Source organism: Poecilia mexicana, unplaced genomic scaffold (assembly GCF_051168715.1).
Source record: "Poecilia mexicana isolate PSO_F unplaced genomic scaffold, ASM5116871v1 scaffold_4, whole genome shotgun sequence".
NCBI classification, from domain to species: Eukaryota; Metazoa; Chordata; class Actinopteri; order Cyprinodontiformes; family Poeciliidae; genus Poecilia; species Poecilia mexicana.
Genome location: NW_028263373.1, coordinates 30,574,375 through 30,595,166, shown reverse-complemented (window position 1 = coordinate 30,595,166; position 20,792 = coordinate 30,574,375). Strand labels below are relative to the sequence as shown.

The 20,792-nt window shown below is 41.4% G+C and overlaps 1 protein-coding gene across 1 annotated transcript in view; it reads left to right on the top strand.

Moving 5' to 3' along the window:
* The window catches only part of ptprfa (protein tyrosine phosphatase receptor type Fa), a 151,841-nt gene that overhangs the window by 118,741 nt on the left and 12,308 nt on the right, over nt 1-20,792 (top strand). The window contains exons 28-29 of the mRNA XM_088005297.1: nt 9,048-9,333; nt 15,948-16,135. Coding sequence (XP_087861423.1) covers nt 9,048-9,333; nt 15,948-16,135 — 474 coding nt within the window. The remainder of the gene's footprint in view (nt 1-9,047; nt 9,334-15,947; nt 16,136-20,792) is intronic.

The following is a 20,792-nucleotide window of genomic DNA, read 5'->3' as shown; positions in this document are numbered from 1 at the left end:
GTGCTCCGTGAGTGAAACTCTCAGAACAACAGAGATGCTTGCAATCTGGCTTTAAGACTTGGAAAAAAAATAAAAATAAAAAATTAGGCTATATATATATATATATATATATATATATATATAGTTATTACACAGTAGTCAGCCACACCCAAAAACCTTGGGATGCAATTCTACTCGTCCCCAGATGCTGAGCTGGTCTTGGCAGTAGAACTTAAACATCCATGGTCAGGAATCTGTCTTGTCCTGGCAGAATCCTTTTTAGAATAAGTCCAAAGTCCAACTGGTGAGTATCCTCGATGAGCTCAGTTCCATATCCATAGGCGATCTTTGTCACCCATGTCTACTGCAGCATCTCTGAGATGTTTCTTGGGTTGAGTGTAGGGCAGATGTCGAATCAGAACCCCGTTGTGGGTAAACGGATCTTGTTCCTTTCTTGAGCAGTGCGAAGCCTTCGTCTTCCAGTAGTTTCAAAATGTATCCCTTGTCTGATCCTGCATCCTCGTGTGGTCTTGACTCAAACACTGCGGAACGAAGAGTGCCTATCTTTCTCTCGCTTGTATTTTTATACCCTCCGTACTCTGGTTACGGGCGCATCTGCGGCTTACACAATTCTCTACACTTCTGCATCTTAGTTGTGGATGCACTATCTGCTCGTACAATCTTCCTTTGCACAACTTCTCTTGACGTCAAACGTCTTGGTTAACCGTTGCCTCTTTCCTCTTTTACGCCTGCCGAAGTTCCTATCCGCACTCAACATCTGGTGCTCCTATAAGTTTTGCAACTCCACTTCCTGTTTCTTCCGTACTCACAGCTCTTCTTCTCACGCAGCCTCTGATTGCAACACAGTACGGGGCTTTCCATCCAACTTGAACAAGAATATTCATTCATGATTTGTTTTCCATTTACTTCATAAATCAAGCTCACATAACTCATCACCTTAATCAATAGTACATTTTAAAGTAAGGATTACTTTAGTTTTTAATCACATCAAATCTGTCATGATCGTGTTTTTGTTTATTTTTTTTTGTGTTCAGTTTGCTTCCTGTGTCTCCATCTCTGCATCTTCCCTGTTGATTGTCTCCCAGGTGTGTCTCGTTCCCTTGATTAACCCGTGTGTATTTAGTCTCACCTGTTGTCTGTGTTATTCGTCGGGTTCTTGTCTAATGTCAAACGTATGTCGCAAGCTGTCTGTGCTCTCCAGTAGAACTGCCAAGTCCTGGTTTGTGCTCGCTCTCATTTTGTCCTGTTAGTCAGTTGCTACCGGCATTTTAGCTGTGCGCTTGTCTCCTGCTGTGCTGCCTGTCTTGGACTGTCTGAGCATCAATATCATTAAAATCATCATCTTCACCATACCTGGGTCTTTGCGTCTCTCCTCACCACCTCAACCACACCTCATGACAGAAGGACCCGACCAGATCGGTGAGGATCGCAGCTTGTCATCATGGACCCAGTAACCACCCCAACAGCTCCACCCGTTTACCCATTCCTCAAATCAAAGGACATTTATAACATCGAGTACGAGGAGGATTTTCATTATTTATTCAATATGTTTCACAATGACTCATTCATGCTGGAATTAGTTCAAGAGCTCCACGAAGAATTTCTCGTCAAGAAAGGATTCACCTCACCTGTTCCCGCTCCGCCTTTCCGCTCCACCTCCTCAGCTCTGTTCATGCCACCTCCGCCAGTTCCAGCTTCCGCTCCAGCCGCCACAGCCCGTCCGTTCCTAGTCGCCACTAGGGCTGTTGTAAACGAATATTTTAGTAATCGAGTAATCTATCGATTATTCTTACGATTAATCGAGTAATCGGATAAAAAAAAAATTATAAAATGAAATATTGGTAAATCTGGCATAATACCGGTGTTACTATCAGATATCAATATCAGTCCAATTTTTCATATTTGAGCATCCCTAACAGTTGCTTTATTGTAGTTTAGAAAACTAACCTGTAACAATAATAGCTCACTTTCTAAGTTAACCAGAAGAAAAGTTATAGAAAAATCTGAAATTATATTGAATGTAATAACAAAGAGGCAGGCTCACAAATATGCTTATAAAAAATGTCTACAATCCAGCTTTTAGTTTATGTATTCATCTTCAGTGAGTTTAATAGATTAATTAAACTCACCTTGCCACCTAACCTGTCACGCTTTGGGTTTGAAAATACGGGAAATGCCGCCTGGAGTGGGAGGAGAGGGCGAATGAACGAACGTAAGATGGGGTGGAGGGGAGGAAATAGACCAGCGGACTGACGAACCGTTAGACCGGGGGACGAACACGGGGGGAAGCAATACGGGATATTTACGACACCTTCACTGGTCACACTCAGAAACTCATCTACCAGCCATGTACGATGCGCTCCGCCACCCGTTTCTTCAGACCGGGATATGAAATTTATTGTGCGGTTCGTCGGTAAAGCTACATTTACACGGTAAGCATCAGCTACTCAGCCGCCCGCCCTGTTCAGTCTATCCGCTCACCTCAGCGCTCTTCCCGCCGTTCGCTTTCAACCAGCAGCCCGGGAGGAGAAATGCTGCCGTACTCCAGGCATTCCCCCAGTCATTTTAAGGATGCTTATTGGTTCCCCAAAAACGATAAAAAGTCGGGCATTATCATCAATCAATAAAATCCCCACGGGCCAATCTTGAAGATTGGACTTTATGCCGCTGAGACTTAGCTTTTGTCAACAACTCAGAGGCGGAAGTGAGAGCTCCGCGCAACGCAAATGAAGTCCCGGCCGGAACACAGTGCGCTAACTAATAAAACATAAATTAACGAAGCTTCGAGGCAGGTAAATTTTCCTCGAGGAATTTTAGTAATCGAGGTACTCGAATCATTCGAGGAATCGTTTCAGCCCTAGTCGCCACTGTCAGCCCGTGTCCAGTCGCCACAGTCCCCTTGGCCATGGGGTTCCAGGTGGCCAGGCTAGCCCAGGGGACGCCAAGCGGCGCGGATGGTGGCGTGGCCCGTCCTGGTGGATGGATTTCAGCCTCCAGAGCTTCCCAAGCCCGCTGCTGACGAGCAGCCGCCTCCAGAGCTTCCCGAGTCTGCTGCGTTGGAGCCTGAACCCCCTCAGCCAAATCATCAACAAGACTGGCTACGGATACCAACTCAAGAATGGGGCCAACATCAGTCACCTCCTCTACATGGATGACATCAAGCTGTATGCCAAGAGCGAGCGAGACATCGACTCACTGATCCACACCACCAGGATCTACAGCACTGACATTGGGATGTCATTCGGACTAGAGAAGTGTGGTCAGATGGTTACAAAGAGAGGGAAGGTCATCCACACAGAAGAGGTCTCACTCCCAGAAGGAACAATAGCAGACATTGAGGACAGTTACAAGTACCTGGGAATACCACAAGCAAATGGCAACCTCGATGAGGTCATAAGGAAAGGAGCTACAGCCAAATACCTCCAACGAATAAGGTAAGTCCTGAGAAGCCAGCTCAATGACAAGAACAAGATCCATACGGATCCATATGGATCTTGTTCTTGCCATTGAGCTGGCTTCTCAGGACTTGCCTTAATGCGATAAGCAGCTATGCCTTACCAGTAATCAGATACCCTGCAGGAATAATTAGCTGGCCAATGGAAGAGATAAAGACCACGGATGTTAAGACTCGGAAGCTACTAACCATGCAAGGAGGGTTCCACCCCAAATACAGCACCCTGAGACTGTACATGAGCTGTAAGAAAGGAGGCAGAGGACTATTGAGTGTGAGAGCCACTGTACAGGATGAAACATCCAAGATCCATAAATACATCAAGGACAAAGACTCAACAGACGATGTGCTCAGCGAATGTCTCAGACAATGGGGAACAGAGGATGAGGTGCTGGAGGTACCATCATGGGAGGACAATCCCCTACATGGGATGTACCACCGACAAATAACTGAAGTGGCTGATATCATAAAATCCTACCAATGGCTAGAAAAAGCTGGACTCAAGGACAGCACAGAGGCCCTCATCCTGGCTGCACATGAACAGGCCCGAAACACCAGAGCAATAGAGGCTCAGATCTACCACACCAGAGAAGACCCAAGGTGTAGGTTGTGCAAGGGTATATATATGGGGTGTAGCGATACAATAATCTCACATTACGATATGATATTCTGATCACAATACGATATGTATCACAGTATTTGGCAAACGATATAATTCGATACAATTTAATGCATTTTTACAATTTTCTGAAAGATTTTAGAAGGACAGAGTGATTTTAGTGACATTTTGTGTTCCATAGACTTGAATTTAATTAACTGAAAACTGATTAATAGCTCCACACAATACCTGACTCTGATTGGACAGAGTCTAACAATCTACAGCTTGACAAAATGAATCAAAGATGCAATGAGAAAATTTGTTTCTGTCATTTAATTCATGTGGATTTGACAAAAAAAAAATCAAAGTTTCAACAGTGGTCCAGGAGCTGAGTGAGGAGATTATCAGCCTCTGTAGGCACTCAATATGCAAATGTTTTCTTCTGGACATACTGTGGCTGCATTTTGGAGTAAAAAAAGTCTTTTGGACTAAAGGGAAAAGGCTTTTCTACCTTGGCTCCCGGAGTTAGCCTTGGCTGTAAGCTGTTTACCACTAGCTGCTGGGGTAGTGACTCCGCATCACCCCGTAGTGCGCAGCGCCGCCATTCCCCTGCTTGGATCTCTGAGTATCTGCCTCTCAGACTGCCAGGATCTCATTGTACTCTCAGTCTCTGATACTCTGTCAGTTGCTAATAAGAATGATCAATCAGCCATTGTCATCATGACAATCCCCCCTGTGCCGTAGACTCCGGCTGCGGGTTTCCCCTCTTCGTCTTCCTGCTCAGAACACAACGCTGCTGCTGCACACCCGCTTCGGATATTATCAACCAATGTGCTGCGTGTTCATTCCTCAAGTAATCCTTTATATACAGAACAGAAACCACTAAGTTAACAAATTACGAAGTGCATGGCAGCAGTCGAACTTTGCATTAATTTCGCGATCTCACTGCTTTTGCCGCTACTCCGTTCTGCTTCTCGTTCACGGTTACTTGCGCAACTTTACTTCGTCTCTCAGCAACAAAATACAGCCCATCGTTATTTATTGAAGATTTGAGATAAACACAGGAATCTAATGTTGTGTTTCGTTTTTTTGCGTGTGGAAGCTAATTCCCTTTTACATAACCGGAAAAGCCGGGGAATGGCGGCACTTTGACATTTCTCTGATGGCAGAAAAACCTGATTTTAGCATAACTCCAGTTTTTCTTGGCCTATGTTGAAGAAGATTTTAGGTTATAATATTTCTTAAGAAAACTCTCTGGGTCAATCTTCTTCGATCCCAGTGTAGCGGCTCCTACACGCCAGGAGCTGCGTGTGTGTGGCTACACGCGGCTCCTGGGGGACCGCGTGTAGCCACACAGAAAACAACAATGAGTGTTGACGTCACAGAATTACAGAGTTTAATCCAATAGAAGAACATATGAAATTACAACAGAAACTGCTGAACAACAGAGACATACATTCATTTACCTGAGACAAATGGAAAAGAAGAAGGAAGAAATAAAGGAAAGCAAAGACGTGCAAAGACATCTTTGGAGAATTGCAAGAGCAAATCTGATTAGTTACTCCTGTGTAGAAAGTTTTATAGTAAAGGCGTATTCTTGTCTTTAATTTATTAAAATAAGGCGTACCTTTGCTCATCCAACCAGAAGCTGTTTCTGACCCTTTTAAAACTCCTAGCAAGTGACGATCTAAGACCATTTGTGCCCATTGTTTAAACAAAGTGAGAGCAGAGACTCTCCTGAACTGCTGTTTTATGGCTTTTCACAAATGAGTGTGAAAAGCTGGAACTTCTCCTGATTGTTTCCCACACAGATAAAGGGCAGTTCAAAAGATCTAGCAAACCATCTGCTAGGCCAGAATAAGTTACTAATTTCAAAACTATAATTAGGCTATTTCAATCAAGACATGTTAAGCTTTAAAACTAGCATACTTTAAATTTATTTTCTTAACACCTATTAACACAATTTAAAAACTGTTGTGTAGTTTATAATGTGCTCTTTAAGCACAAGTTGAAAGTCAGACTGGGGGAGGCAGAGTCTTGCTGCTACACCGTAACAAACCAGACATGTTAAAAAGATGCTGTAAGGCTATGGACCACTATGGTCTAACGTATGGATTACTCGCGGATGTGAAATTGATACATCCCGAGGGTGGAAAACATCGATGTGTATCGTAGAACTGATATAGTTATACAGCCCTAATATATATATTATTCCAATTGTTAATTTTTCTTAAAATAGAAACAAGCAACGCTTAACCTGGCAGGGGGCTTAGTAAAGCATGGTGGGCCGCCAAGCTTATAATACACAGGGGGAAACCTTGAGTTCTTGGTGCGGTGCCAACGCTGCACCAGTTCCATAGGCGATGGGGGTAACTAGATTTTCAGTTAGCTTGGATTGTTTGACACAGTATAGTGTGAATTCAAACTGCAGCAGCTGAAAATGTAACAAATGTTACAATTTTGGTCCTCAATCGAACCGAGTGGACTGAAGATGGTACAGTGAAGCATCTTCACTGTAGACAGAAATACAGAGCAGACTGTACTTCTTGAGGAACCTGAGATCTTTCAAGGATTGCAGCAAGGTGCTGCAGATCAGTTGTTGAGAGCATCATCTTTTCATCCTTCATCTGTTGGGGCAGTAGCATCAGAGTCAAAGGCTCAACAGCCTGATAAAGATTGGTTCTGTTCTGGGGACGACTTTGGAACCTCTGGAAATGATAATGCAAAGAAGGGTTCTTCATAAAATCAAGAAATTTATGGACAGTCCTGATCTTCCTCTTCATGAGACTATCTTGAAAAAGATGAGCATCTTCAGTCAGATTCTTCTTTAGGTTCATTGTGGTACAGACCACTTGAGGAGATCTTTGCTGCCGACCGCCATCTTCAATGACTGAAGAATCTTGATAAGCTACAACAAGGGTGTCCAAAGTTGGTCCTCGAGGCCCGATATCCTGCATGTTTTAGTTCTCTCCTTGGTTTAACGCAGCTGGATCAAATGATGGCTCATTAGAGACCTAAGGAGAACATTGACATGCTGAAAAGATTGCTACTACCACCAGGGAGAGAAACTAAAACATGCAGGATGCCGGCCCTCGAGGACCGACTTTGGGCACCCCTGAGCTACAACATCATTTAGTTTCTCTTTGGGATTAATAAAGTATTTTTAAATTTGAAATCAGACCCGGGAATCCATTCTTTGTGTCCTGCCGAGGATCTGCAGAGGAATTTTTTACTTGACATCACATGCTTCCAGCTTCCGGCTTGCTACGTCAGAGAGCGCACAGGAGTAGAGATACTTTTTATTATCGGTTTGTTTTTTGTTGCCAGCCCGTGGTGATAGCTATTAGCTTGATGGTGATGTGATCAGGAACAGGGGAGGGATTACACATTCTCGGGTTTAGGTTAAATCGTTCCTGTGAGGGACGCAATGCTGGCGGAAAAGTGGCAGCGATGGTGGCTACGTCAGGATCTGGAAAGAAACTGCCATCTTTCAAACGGGAAAGGGAACTGGTTTGAACAGTGGACCTAACAGGTCACGTCAGTCAGGGTCAGAGCGTGGCATTAAGGGAGGGGCCAAGAGAGAGTAGAAATCAAGTGCAATCAAAGCAATCAAATTTTATTTGTATAGCACATTTCAGCAGCAAGGCATTTCAAAGAGCTTTACATCACAACAAACACAAAAACACAAAGTCATGCAACATAGAATCAACAATCAAAACATTACATTTAGTCACGTGCCGTCATTAAATTCTTAATTGATTACATTTCAAATACAACTCTAAACAGGTGGGTTTTTAGTTGAGATTTAAAGGCTGTCTGTGTTTCAGCTGTTTTTGTTGTGTTCTGTGTTTTCTGTGTAGTTATTTTTGAGGTTTTCTGTGTTTAGTCCTGTCCCAGTTCTGTCTTCCCTGTTGATTGCTTCCCAGGTGTGTCTCATTCCTTGATTACCCTCCCTGTGTATTTAAGTCCACCTGTTGTCTTTGTCTCTTGTTGGATCCTCGTCATGTGTCGTCATATGTCGTCTGCCAGTGCCTTGTGTTCCCTGTGCTGTCCTGCTGGATGTATTATTAAATTCTTCATAATCACCTTCGTCTGGGTTCCCGCGTTCTACTTCACCACCAACCACACCAAATCATGACAGAAGGATCCAACCAGTAACGGTGAGGATCGCAACAGAGTGCAATATGGACCCAGCGGACCGTCGTTACCTGATGAGGGAAATCAGGAAATACGACAATGAAATGGCCAAGCCCTACGTGCCGTTCAGCAGGCTCAACGCAACCACACGTATGGCAATCCTGCTGGACAGGTGGGCCAAGAAGCTGAATGCTGCTTCTCCTTGTTTGGTTCTGGGGATACACAGTAGACCAGAGCCAGAGGACCTGAGGGGCCTCACTAGAGACAAAGGTGTAGCAAAATGGATGGATGGGTGGATATTGGATTGATAGATGGATTTATGGATGGACCCATAAAATTATATATAGCATCATCACAGTACAATGTAAATATATGTGCTTGAAGACCAAGGTTTGTGTCAAAGGATGTTGTTGGTGAGTCCAAAATACCTCTGAAATCATTCAAATTAGTTTAGACTAATTGACAACCTTGGTATGTTTGCCAAATAACCGTTTTCACAATCCAAAGGACAAAACATTATTTTCAGAAAGTAGTGTTTTATTATTTTTGACTGAATTAGAATTTCCCTCAGATCCACAACTTTTCCATTAGGAAATAGACATACACGTGTTGTACAATTAAGGTGAGACATAAGTAATTTTAGCAACTGGTCAAATATAGAAGATGCTTTTTGTATCCTAATGTAAACCTTAGATTTACATTAGGATTTATTTGTTAATTAAATGTTTGCTAAATAATCTGCTAATCATATACACAATGTTAAAATGTCACATTTTCCCTCAGGGGATTTCTGTTGTGGTCAAGTATCATACCAGTGTCATTTTCTCTTTTTTTTTTCTTTCTATTTTTGTATGCCAACAGTGCTGGTGTTGGGCGCACAGGCTGCTTTATTGCTATTGATGCTATGCTCGAGAGGATGAAATACGAAAAGTCTGTCGACATATATGGTTATGTGACATGCATGCGAGCTCAGAGAAACTACATGGTACAAACAGAGGATCAGTACATATTTATACATGAAGCACTTCTGGAAGCTGCAACATGTGGCAAAACAGAAGTCCCGGCCCGCAGTCTGTACACCCATCTCCAGAAACTCATTCAAATTGTTCCAGGAGAGAATGTTACTGCCATGGAACAAGAGTTTAAGGTTAGTTCATTTTGCTTTATGATGCTTAAAAAACATTATAATCAGGTACTTTCAAAAATTAAATGTACAATGTCTTAATGTTTTAATGCCATTTCAAATACTATTCAATTCAATTTAGTTCAGCTTATTTATATAGCACCAATTCATAAATTTAATCTGAATCCACTTTACAAAAAGTGTAAATTTTCCATTTGAACCTAAACAGTAAAGTATGCTTAATTAATTATTCAAAGTGAGAGAAAACAAGAGAGAAAGACAGACTAAGCACAAAACTTGGAAAACAAAGAATAACTGGACATAAGGAACATAATTAAACTAGGACAACTAAGAAAGGATTTAACAGATGAAGCAGAAACAAGGCTGATAGGCAAATAAGGAACACATATTAATAATAATCAAACAAACCCCAAACAACTCAAGATCCTGACAGTATTTTGTGAACTTCCTGATAGTAAAGAATTACAAAAGGCCATCCTTGAAGTAATAAATGCATGGACTAGTTTTTCAGCATCACTCCTGGACAGGATATTTCCAATTTTGAGCAAGATGAAAGAAGGAAATCTTATAAATGTTTAATATGAGATTTAAATGACATATCATTTTCAAGAATAACAGAGATTCTTTACTTTATTATCTGAGGCCAATTCAGTGCCATCCAAATCATGGATGGCATTGAACTGCCATACAGGTGCTTTTTCAGAAATTGCGGTCCAAAAACAACAACTTATGTCTTCTTGGAATTTAAAAGAAAAGTTCAGTCATCCAGATTTTAATGTCCTCAAGACATGCTGTCTGATGATTATTTCAATTAGTAAAGAGAGATAAGTGTGAAGCTGATTTATGGTTCACATGAACAAACTGGAATCTGTTGGACAGACAGGATTTAAACTACCCAGATAGCACAGAATGATTGAAACAACATTGAATCAATGTCAGCCAGAAACATTGAATCAACGTTGAACGCTGACATTGAAACAACATTGAAAGTGGTCGGTGACTTGTATGTTGAATCAACGTTAGGGTTTCAACCATTACTGATATTATATCAATGTTGATTCAACCATCATCTGTATGTCAACTTGTATGCATATTTGTGTTGATAGTACATTGAATCAGTTATGAATCAATGTTGATTCTACATTATATCAATGTTGAGTCAACCATCATCTGAACGTGGATCTGCATCCGGATTTCGGTTGATTCTGCATTGAATCAATGTTGATTCAACACTCATTTGACTGTGGATCTGCATGCAGATTTGTGTTGATTCTACATTGAATAAGTTAGGAATCAATGGTGATTCAACCATCATCTGAACGTGGATCTGCATGCAGATTTGTGTTAATTCTACATTGAATCAATGTTGATTCAACACTCATTTGACTGTGGATGTACATGCAGATTTGGGTTGTTTTTATATTGAATGAAAGCTAAGGATTTATGTACATTTTAGGTCTGATAGGTCTACATCATAACATGCCACTAAAAGTTTCTTCACTGGTGTTAAACACTATATTATTGGCAGATGATGGGTAAACTGTGTACAAAAGTTTAAAAATAACATGGGTTTGATTTAACATTTTATTTAAGAAAAGAGGGACAGATCTTTAAACATATTTGATTCCCTTTTGACTGTCAAAGCAACAGTCTGTTGTCCACAGAAGAACAGAGTCCATGAGGTTCAGCTTTGTACTGTATGAAGTAGGGAAACAGTACAAGTTGTGGTAACCCCAGTTTGACTCTGGTTGGCGTCACTTTGATTCCTTGTGATGTCTTCCTCTCATTCTGGTGCATAATGAAGCCACTTCTTGACAGTTTTGCTGCAGTCCTCAAGAGTCAGCTTTCGGTCAAACTGCAGAGCAACAGCTGAAAAAAATAAAAGTGAGGAAGGTGCCGGTTAGAAATATGATAAACATTTGAAAAGTTCTGAAACACAATGAAATATTAAACAGTGTACTGGTTACAGGTCTGAGAACAAATACAAACCATATAGTTCCCCATGTACACTCACTGTTAAATTAATATCTTAATCTCTCATTAATATTTATCTTAATGTTTACATATACAACTGCATTTACCCATCAAGCTGCAGTATAGTGTAGGATTTATGATATTGATATTAAATCAATATTTAAAATAAAGGGCTGTTTATCAGAAAACCTAACAATAAAACTCAGGGAGGATCAGGTTTATTTAACACACCAGAGACAAATAAATAGAACAAAAGGTGATTTATAGTGTAGTTGGAAAAATTATAATTTATACAGAATAAACTGCCATCAAATAGCTGGTTCAATCTTCCATCAACTACAAATATTTCCAAATAAGTTGATTAAATTCCTTAAAAAGTGTCTATATGCTAATAAAGATCCCACACAAGTAACAATAGTCCAGTTCAGTTTAACCAGTTACCAATCCAAGGATCAACAGACTGAATCAGTCATTAGCAGGTTTAGTTCAGTGTTTCACCTGCCTTACATGTTAAGTGTTTCCATTCTGCCTCACCTGGATTGAATCTGTGGATGATTAACAACCTTCTGCACTTCTTGATGGCTGCAGACGGTCATGTAATCATCCAACTCAGCTGTTCTGGTACAGAGGTTCATTTAAGCACGACCCTAAGCACATCATAATAAAAAGTTAAAAACAAGTGATTACTATCACAACAATTTAAAGTAGGGAGGGAGTAGGGGGGGATGAGGAGGTGATGAGGGCTGCAACAAACTGCCCAGATTGCACACAACGGCAAATCAACATTGAATTATAGTCAGAATGGTTGATTTTTGGTTGAGGTCAACAACTGACGGTTGATCAACCATCAAACAACCATCCACCTCCAGCCAAGTAACCAATGTTGAAACTGTGTCATTGAATCAATGTTGTTTTGTGGTTGAAATCTAATGAATGAAATGCTAATGTCTGATCAACGACTGATCAATGTTGAATCAATGTTGAATCAGTGTCAGCTGTTTTGCCACACCCCTTCCCCTCCTCTCCTCCTCATCAGAGCTCTGGGTCAGAGCATTTTATTAGTGAGTGGGGGGTATTACATTCTAAATTAACCTCTGTAAAGGATAGTGGGTGAAGATTCATTTCTGTACATTTTCTTTCTTTTTCATAACAAAGTCCTACTGACCATTTGTGTGTGATATATTGACACAAAAACATCTACAACTTACTACAAGGAGTAAGGAGTGGAGCGGTCCACCCCTGCTATTTACATGAGTGGGATGTCCCAAACACACAGCCACTTTGCTGTTGGCTTGTGGGCAAAAGATGTTAATTCAATGTTGAATTGCCATCATGTGCAATCTGGGCAGGCGCAGAGCTATGAGGGGGGGGCTTAAATATCTGATTATAGACTGAGAAAGTCTACCGCCTGTTGAGAAAGGTCTATTTAATGTTAAAGTTACTTTCCCTCAATGGAATATATACTAGTCAGTCCCAGTGACTGTTTCACTCACGGTTTAGCCGATGTGTTTCCTGGGTAAAGATCAACCAAAAAACACAGACCAACCTCCCCACCCCTCGCTCAACAGTTTCTGGTAGCGCAGGCGATAAATGTCAGGGGCCTGGTGATTCGTTAGGGGTCCGGTAATTAGCCCCGCCCCCCAGCCCAACGCTGACTTGTTCCGCTAGTGAATCTGGGTACAGAATGGAATCACAACTCAGTGTTGTCAACACATAGTGCTTAAGTTAAAACGTGATTAACCCTCACCTAAAAGGGGTTGTGCTGTGGTGGCGCAGGGGTTAAGCACAAACCACAATCAAGGCCTCAGTCCTCAACACAGCTGTCACAGGTTCAATTCCTGACCTTGGCAACCTTTGCTGCATTACCCTCCTTCTCTCATTACCCACCTTCCTGTCAATTAACTATCAAATAAAGGCCACTAGCCAAAACAATCTTTTAAAAAATAAAATGTGAAAAATGAAAAACCCTCACTTAAAATTAAAGTTGTTTCACCCGATTGAGGGGTAGATGGGCCCAGGTGGGGGGAAAGAGGTGTGTGTGTGTTTTTGGCGGGTGGAGGGAAGGGGGTTGGGCGTTTGAATGGCAGGTGGTGGTGAGGGGTGCAAAAAACACCTGAACACTTTGATTACTAGTTTTTCCCCAAACCTTATCCTCAAGGCAAACTGACCTGCATGCTTTCAGTTCAGCAAAACCTTGTTAATCAAATGTTAATTAAAATCATGTGTGCTGAATTAGGGAAATGGCTAAAACTTGCAGGGCAGTGTGCCTGGTGCCGGTGCTGAAAAACACTGGATTCGATGTGGCATTTCAGTCAATGAATGTTAATTGGCTAGAATTGAATGGTTGTTTGATGGTTGATCCAGCTTCTGTCGTTGACCTGAACCATACATGCAGCCTTTGTGATCATTATTCAACATTGAATTAACATTGTGTGCTATCTGGGTAGATCTTCCCCAAACCTTGACGTCAATCAAACTGACCTGTGTTTTTTCAGTTCAGCAAAACCCCATTAATCAGACATCAATTAATATCATGTGTGTTGAATTAGGGAAATGCCTAAAACTTGTAGGGGCTGGAGGACCAGTGCTGAAACACACTGGATTCGACGTTGGCATTTCATTTATTTGATGTCAACCACAAAACATTGATTCAATGACACAGTTTCAACATTAGTTAATTGGCTAGAATTGAATGGTTGTTTTATAGTTGATCCACCATCAGTTGTCGACCTCAACCAAACATGCAACCTTTGTGATGATAATTCAACATTGAATTAACATATTTTCCAACAAGCCAACAGCGAAGCAGCTGTGTGTTTGGGACATCCCACTCATGTAAACGGTGGGGGTGGACCGCTCCACTCCTTGTAGTAAGTTGTAGATGTTTTTGTGTCAATATATCACACACACAGTCAGTGAGAATTGTTATGAACAAGTAAGAAAATGTACAGAAAGGAATCAGCACCCACTATCCTCTACAGTGCTTAATTTAAATGTGATAACCCCCACTCAGTAATAAAATACTCTGACCCAGAGCGCTGATGAGGAGGAGAGGAGGGGAAGGGGTGAGGGAATACAGCTGACATTGATTCAATATTGATCAGATGTTGATCAGACATCAGCATTTCAGTCATTAGATTTCAACCACAAAACAACATTGATTCAATGACACAGTTTCAACACTGGTTACTTGGCTAGAGGTGGATGGTTGTTTGATGGTTGATCCACCATCATTTGTCGTCTTCAACCAAAAATCAACCATTAATCAGACTTCGGCATTTCAGACATCAGATTTCAACCACAAAACAACATTGATTCAATGTCACAGTTTCAACGGTTTGATTGGATGGTTGTTTGATGGTTGATCCACCGTCATTTGTCGACTTCAACCAAAAATCAATGATTCTAACTATTTTTCAACGTTGATTTAACATCATGTGCTATCTGGGTAGCCTAGTGCTGTTCCCTTGGTACTTGCATGTTCTAGCCATTCTAAGAGAATATTGTGGTTACTGTGTCAAAAGCAGCAAAATCAGATATCTACCAGCAGAGACGTTCCTAGCCTGTTTGGCTTTATGGGCAAACCACTTTGCGACTCGTCAAACAGGTCATTACTGCTTAAATGCTCACATTCTTGATTATCAAATATCTCGAAAACTTTAGATAAACTTTAGTTATAGATCTGCAATCAATAAAGGCATCTTATTAAATAAAGGTTTGATTATCTTAAAAACTTGTAGAACAAGTTTATACATTAGATCAATTATATCTAAAATATGAGCACTAATAAAAAACCCACTTTTTAATTTAGTTGGGAGAGGGTCCAACATGCAAGTTGAATGTTTGGAAGAAGTAATATGTGGCAATTTATTACAGTTATTTCAGAAACAATATGTTTATTTTAATTACCCTGATAAACAAATTACAGGGCATTATGGGAATGCCTTGTAATTTATACTATACAACTACAAATTAATTAGTGGACTTTAAATGTCAGAGTTATCAAAAGACTAAAAGTGCATAAGCTTATTGTAAAAATAAAAATATAGAAACATTACATTATGTGACGGACCAAGTAGTCAAAGGAAAGCAAGGCAAAGGTTCAAATAAAAAAAACTAATTGTTTTTTATTTAACCTAAAACAAAAACTTAGGTAAATAATGAAAAATGACAGAACCTAACTGAAACTAACACAGAAAAATCCCATTCCCTCCCTCTTGATGAGTAGTGGTATGAACCAATTTGCAGTCTCAGTAGGCTTGCTCCACCCCTTCTCCACCTCTTTGTTCTCCTGAAGGACTGGAGCAGCCGGCACCGAGGTAACTAAAAAAAACAAAGGTTAAATCAAGCAAAACATAACAGTGTGAACTAAAATATAGTGTTATGATGTGCTGCCTTCCAAACAAAACCCAGTTATTCTTTAAGTTAAATCCTAGACTTAAAGAAACCCAAATATAAATGTGGTGAGACTGACTGGACTATTGTGTGTGGTGTGATTGGATGTTACCACATTTGTGTGGCTATAACTGCAGCCATCACACAATCTCTGTTCTGTAAAGAGCAGAGGCAGGTAGTGACAGTTGAAAGGTTTCACGTTTGAGAAGCTACAGTGTCTAACCCTTTAACTCCTTCTGTTTCTCCAGAAACTGACTTTGAATGGAAGTCTTAAAACATCCACTCAGAGATGCATCAGCGCCAAACTACCATGGAACACATTCAAGAACCGTCTAGCAAACATTATGCCTTTCGAATCTAATCGTGTCTGTCTGCAGCCAATCAGAGCCATAGAGGGGTCTGATTATATTAATGCCAGTTTCATTGATGGATACAGGTGAGTCCACATAAACCAAAATGTTTTTTGCTCAGTCTAAACTAAGGGATCATTCCTGGTAGCTAATGCTAAACACATAGTCCAACAGGTGGGTTCCATTATGCAACACAATATGTCGGTACATGTTTTGAAGTTTATATGCTCACATAATATAAATCCAGGTAGCAAAATATGAGTGAATCAACTTTGAAATATTGTTAGGCAGAAATATTGAATCCATGTTGAAGCCTGACATTGAAATATTGAAAGCAGTTGGTGATTTATATGTTGAATTAACGTTAGTGTCAACCATAACCGACACTATATCCTTGTTGATTCGACCATAATCTAGCTTTGGATCTACATGCAAATTTTAGTTTATTTTATGTTGACTCAATCTTAGAAATCAATATTGATTCAACTATCATCTATATTTGGATCTACATGCACATTTGTGTTGATTTCATATTGAATCAAAGTTAAGGAATCACTGTTGATTAACGTACAATCAATAGTGATTCCATAACATACCATTAAAAGTTTCTTCAACTGGTGTTAAAGATACAATTTTGTTCACAGACAATGCTTGTAGTAATATTCCAAAAATCTGTGTACACAAACTTAAAAATGACAACATGGCTTTAATATTACATTTTATTTAGGAAAACAGGCACAGATCTGTAAACATATTTGACTCCTTTTTGACTAACAGAACAACAGTCTATTCTTCATGGAAAAACAATGAAGTTCCATGAGGTTAAACCTTGTACTGTATGAACCAGGGAAATAGTTTTGTTAGAGTAAGCCAAGTTTGACTCTGGTTGGCATCACTTTGGTTCTTTGGGATGCCTCCCACCTGCTCTGGTGCAGGAGTCACTTCTCGACAGGGGGCTATGGGGGCTTGAGCACCTGCCCCTTTTGCTCCTTGCCCCCAAGTGCCCTTTTGGTCAATTTTTAGGCCCGAGCAGCTAAGCGCTGCGAGAGCCTATTGAAACTGTGCTGTAAATTATTATTATTAGGCCCGAGCAGCTAAGCGCTGCGAGAGCCTATTGAAACTGTGCTGTAAATTATTATTATTATTATTATTCTTATTCTTCCGTAAAATAAATTGGCTTTTTGGGGGCTTTATCATATTCAAAAACTCACCAAACTTGGCGGGGGCATAGAGCCCGGTGAAAATTTACGTATTTTAAGGTCCCCAGAAAAATCGCACAAGAAACGGCTCAAGGGCGCCACCTAGCAAATTTCAAAAGACCCTTTCCTATTCACTTACTTTATCGTACAGACTTGAAACTTGGTACACTTGTACAGCTCCCCAAGACACTCAGAATTTACAATTAATGTCATAGTGCAAGTATCACAGAATGTCGGCCATTTTGGATTGAAGTTCCGATTTTGGCCGTTCACAGGGTTCGCATTTTTTCGAACTAGTCCTAGGGACTTCGATCGATCGGCTTCAAACTCAGTCAGATCGTTCATAAGGCATGGCCGATCCAAAGTTATCAGAGTTTTGCGTTTTTTTTTCTTCTAAATGGAGTTACCTGGGGTCAAAGTTCACCTTGTCGCCATGAAAAATAAAAGGGTTATAACTTTTACAACAAAACTCACAGCAGCACCAAACTTTCAGTGATTGATCATCAACGGGTCCCCTACAACACCCAATGGTCAAATGATGACATCACTTAGGCCACGCCCCCTGACAACAGGAAGTGTCATGTTTTACTGTGAACGGTCCTTATCTGACCCCTTTGACCTAATAAACATGAAACTGTGTCCACAGACAGAAAACATGTTGGTGTGTCATGGATTCCAACCCTGTTTGGCTTTGATGGACCAGGTGGGCGTGGCGGCATGGCGAAGTGACCTGTAACGCCGTCGCCATACGTTTGGCTGTAGATTCCTCAATCTTGTGCCCAGCTGCACCAAACTTGACATGAGTGATCCTGGTGGGATGCCTGACGATCCTATGTCGTCATAGTCTGACGTCATCTAAGCCCCGCCCCCTCAGAACAGGAAGTGCCTTTTATTGACTTGTACAGCTCCATCTCTGGCTCTCTCGACCTAATCAAGATGATTCTGTGTTGGATGACAGATAACATGTTGGTCTCACTTGCTTTAAAGCGCCAAGAGTTTTCAGTAGAGGGCGTGGCCGTGGCAGCGCGGCGAAGCAGAGGGAACGCCGCCGCCATACGTTTGGCTCTAGATTCCACATCATTCAGACCAGCTGCACCAAACTCACTAGGATGCATCCTTATTCATCCACGAACAGGAATCCATAACAGTCGTTGATGGGCGTGGCCTAATTTCTCTACAGCGCCCCCTAGAAATTTTTAAATGATCAGCCCCAAGCCATGCTTTAACCTAGAATTATGAAACTTGGTACACATGTGTATCATGTCAGGACCTACAAAAAAGTCTCTTGGAGCCATGGTGCAAACCCAACAGGAAGTCGGCCATTTTGGATCAAAATCAGCCATTTCCTCTTTTTCATAGACATCGCATCTGATCTATCTCCTCCTGCAGCTTTTGAGATAGAGACTTCAAACTCAGTCAGCAGAGACTTGAGACATTAAAGATGAAAAGTTATCGTAGGAATTTTTCTATGTCAAAGCATGTGGGCGTGGCTAAGTCCCAAACTTTGACTATTCGCCATGAAACATCAAGATGCAATAACTTCCACATAGAAGGTCACAGCTGCATCAGACTTCCTATATCTGACTACAGACCACCCCTCATCACATTGAGATGGTCAGTTGATGACATCACCTTAACCCCGCCCACTTCCGACAGGAAGTCACCTGTTTTTTCTATTGTATGTCTTACTTTTACTCTCTAAGTCATATGGGTTTCATCCGGTGTAGGCTGACATGACATGATATGATGATGAACTCTCCCATGATGAACTCGACTGACCCGTGGGGGCGTGGCTAAGTCCCAAACTTTGACTATACAGCATGAAACATGAATGTGAAATAACTTCCAAATGCCAGGTCACAGCTGCATCAGACTTTCTATGTCTCATTATAGACCAGCCTTCATCATAGTTAGGTGGTCGATTGATGACATCACCCTAGCCCCGCCCACTTCCGACAGGAAGTAACCTCTTTCTTCAATTGTATGTCTTACTTTTACTCTCTAATTCTTATGGGTTTCATCCTGTGCAGGCTGACATGAAATGACATGATGATGAACTCTCCCATGATGAACTCTACTGACCCGTGGGGGCGTGGCTAAGTCCCAAACTTTGACTATACACCATGAAACATGAATGTGAAATAACTTCCAAATGCCAGGTCAGAGCTGCATCAGACTTTCTATGTCTCATTATAGACCAGACCTCATCACAGTTAGGTGGTCGATTGATGACATCACCTTAGCCACGCCCACTTCCGACAGGAAGTCACCTGTTTTTTCTACTGTATGTCTGACTTTTACTCTCTAAGTCATATGGGTTTCATGCTTTGCAGACTGACATAAAATGACATGAAGATGAACTCTGTAAATGCCTACTGACCCGTGGAGGCGTGGCCAGATGGCAGTCCCTCGCCATATGCAAACGATCATCTCTTATTCACACACGCATCATCCCATTTGCTCCAGACTTTTTATGAGTGACACTTGTGAACCTCTAAGGAGCCCAATAGAGTTTAATTGCAATTTGACTCCACTGCGCACCCAGGTTAATCAAACACCTGTGTCTCCTTGCGATATCAGCTGATCTACACCAGATTTTTGTGCATTGTCTGGGAGCAATGTCGAACATGACAGGTGACTATCTTCAGGGCGGGTTTGGCAGCTCCTTGAGAGCAAGGCGGTGGCTGGGGGTAGGCGGTGGCTGGGGTGACATGGTGCTGAGGGGAGGCAGTGGCTGGGGGGAGGTGGTGCTGAGGGGAGGCGGTGGCTGGGGGGAGGTGGTGCTGGAACATACGCGGTGGCTATAGGCTTGAGCGGCGCTTGGCTGCGAGGGCCGCTTGAGGCTCCGCGGAGCTTTAATTATTATTATTCTTATTCTTCCGTAAAATAAATTGGCTTTTTGGGGGCTTTATCATATTCAAAAACTCACCAAACTTGGCGGGGGCATAGAGCCCGGTGAAAATTTACGTATTTTAAGGTCCCCAGAAAAATCGCACAAGAAACGGCTCAAGGGCGCCACCTAGCAAATTTCAAAAGACCCTTTCCTATTCACTTACTTTATCGTAGAGACTTGAAACTTGGTACACTTGTAGAGCTCCCCAAGACACTCAGAATTTACAATTAATGTCATAGTGCAAGTATCACAGAATGTCGGCCATTTTGGATTGAATTTCCGATTTTTGCCGTTCACAGGGTTCGCATTTTTTCAAACTAGTCCTAGGGATTTCGATCGATCGGCTTCAAACTCGGTCAGATCGTTCATAAGGCATGGCCGATCCAAAGTTATCAGAGTTTTGCGTTTTTTTTTCTTCTAAATGGAGTTACCTGGGGTCAAAGTTCACCTAGTCGCCATGAAAAATGAAACGATTATAACTTTTACAAAAAAACTCACAGAGGCACCAAACTATCAGTGATTGATCATCATCGGGTCCCCTACAATACCCAATGGTCAAATGATGAAATCACTTAGGCCACGCCCCCTGAGAACAGGAAGTGTCATTTTTTACTGTGAACGGTCGCTATCTGACCCCTTTGACCTAATCAA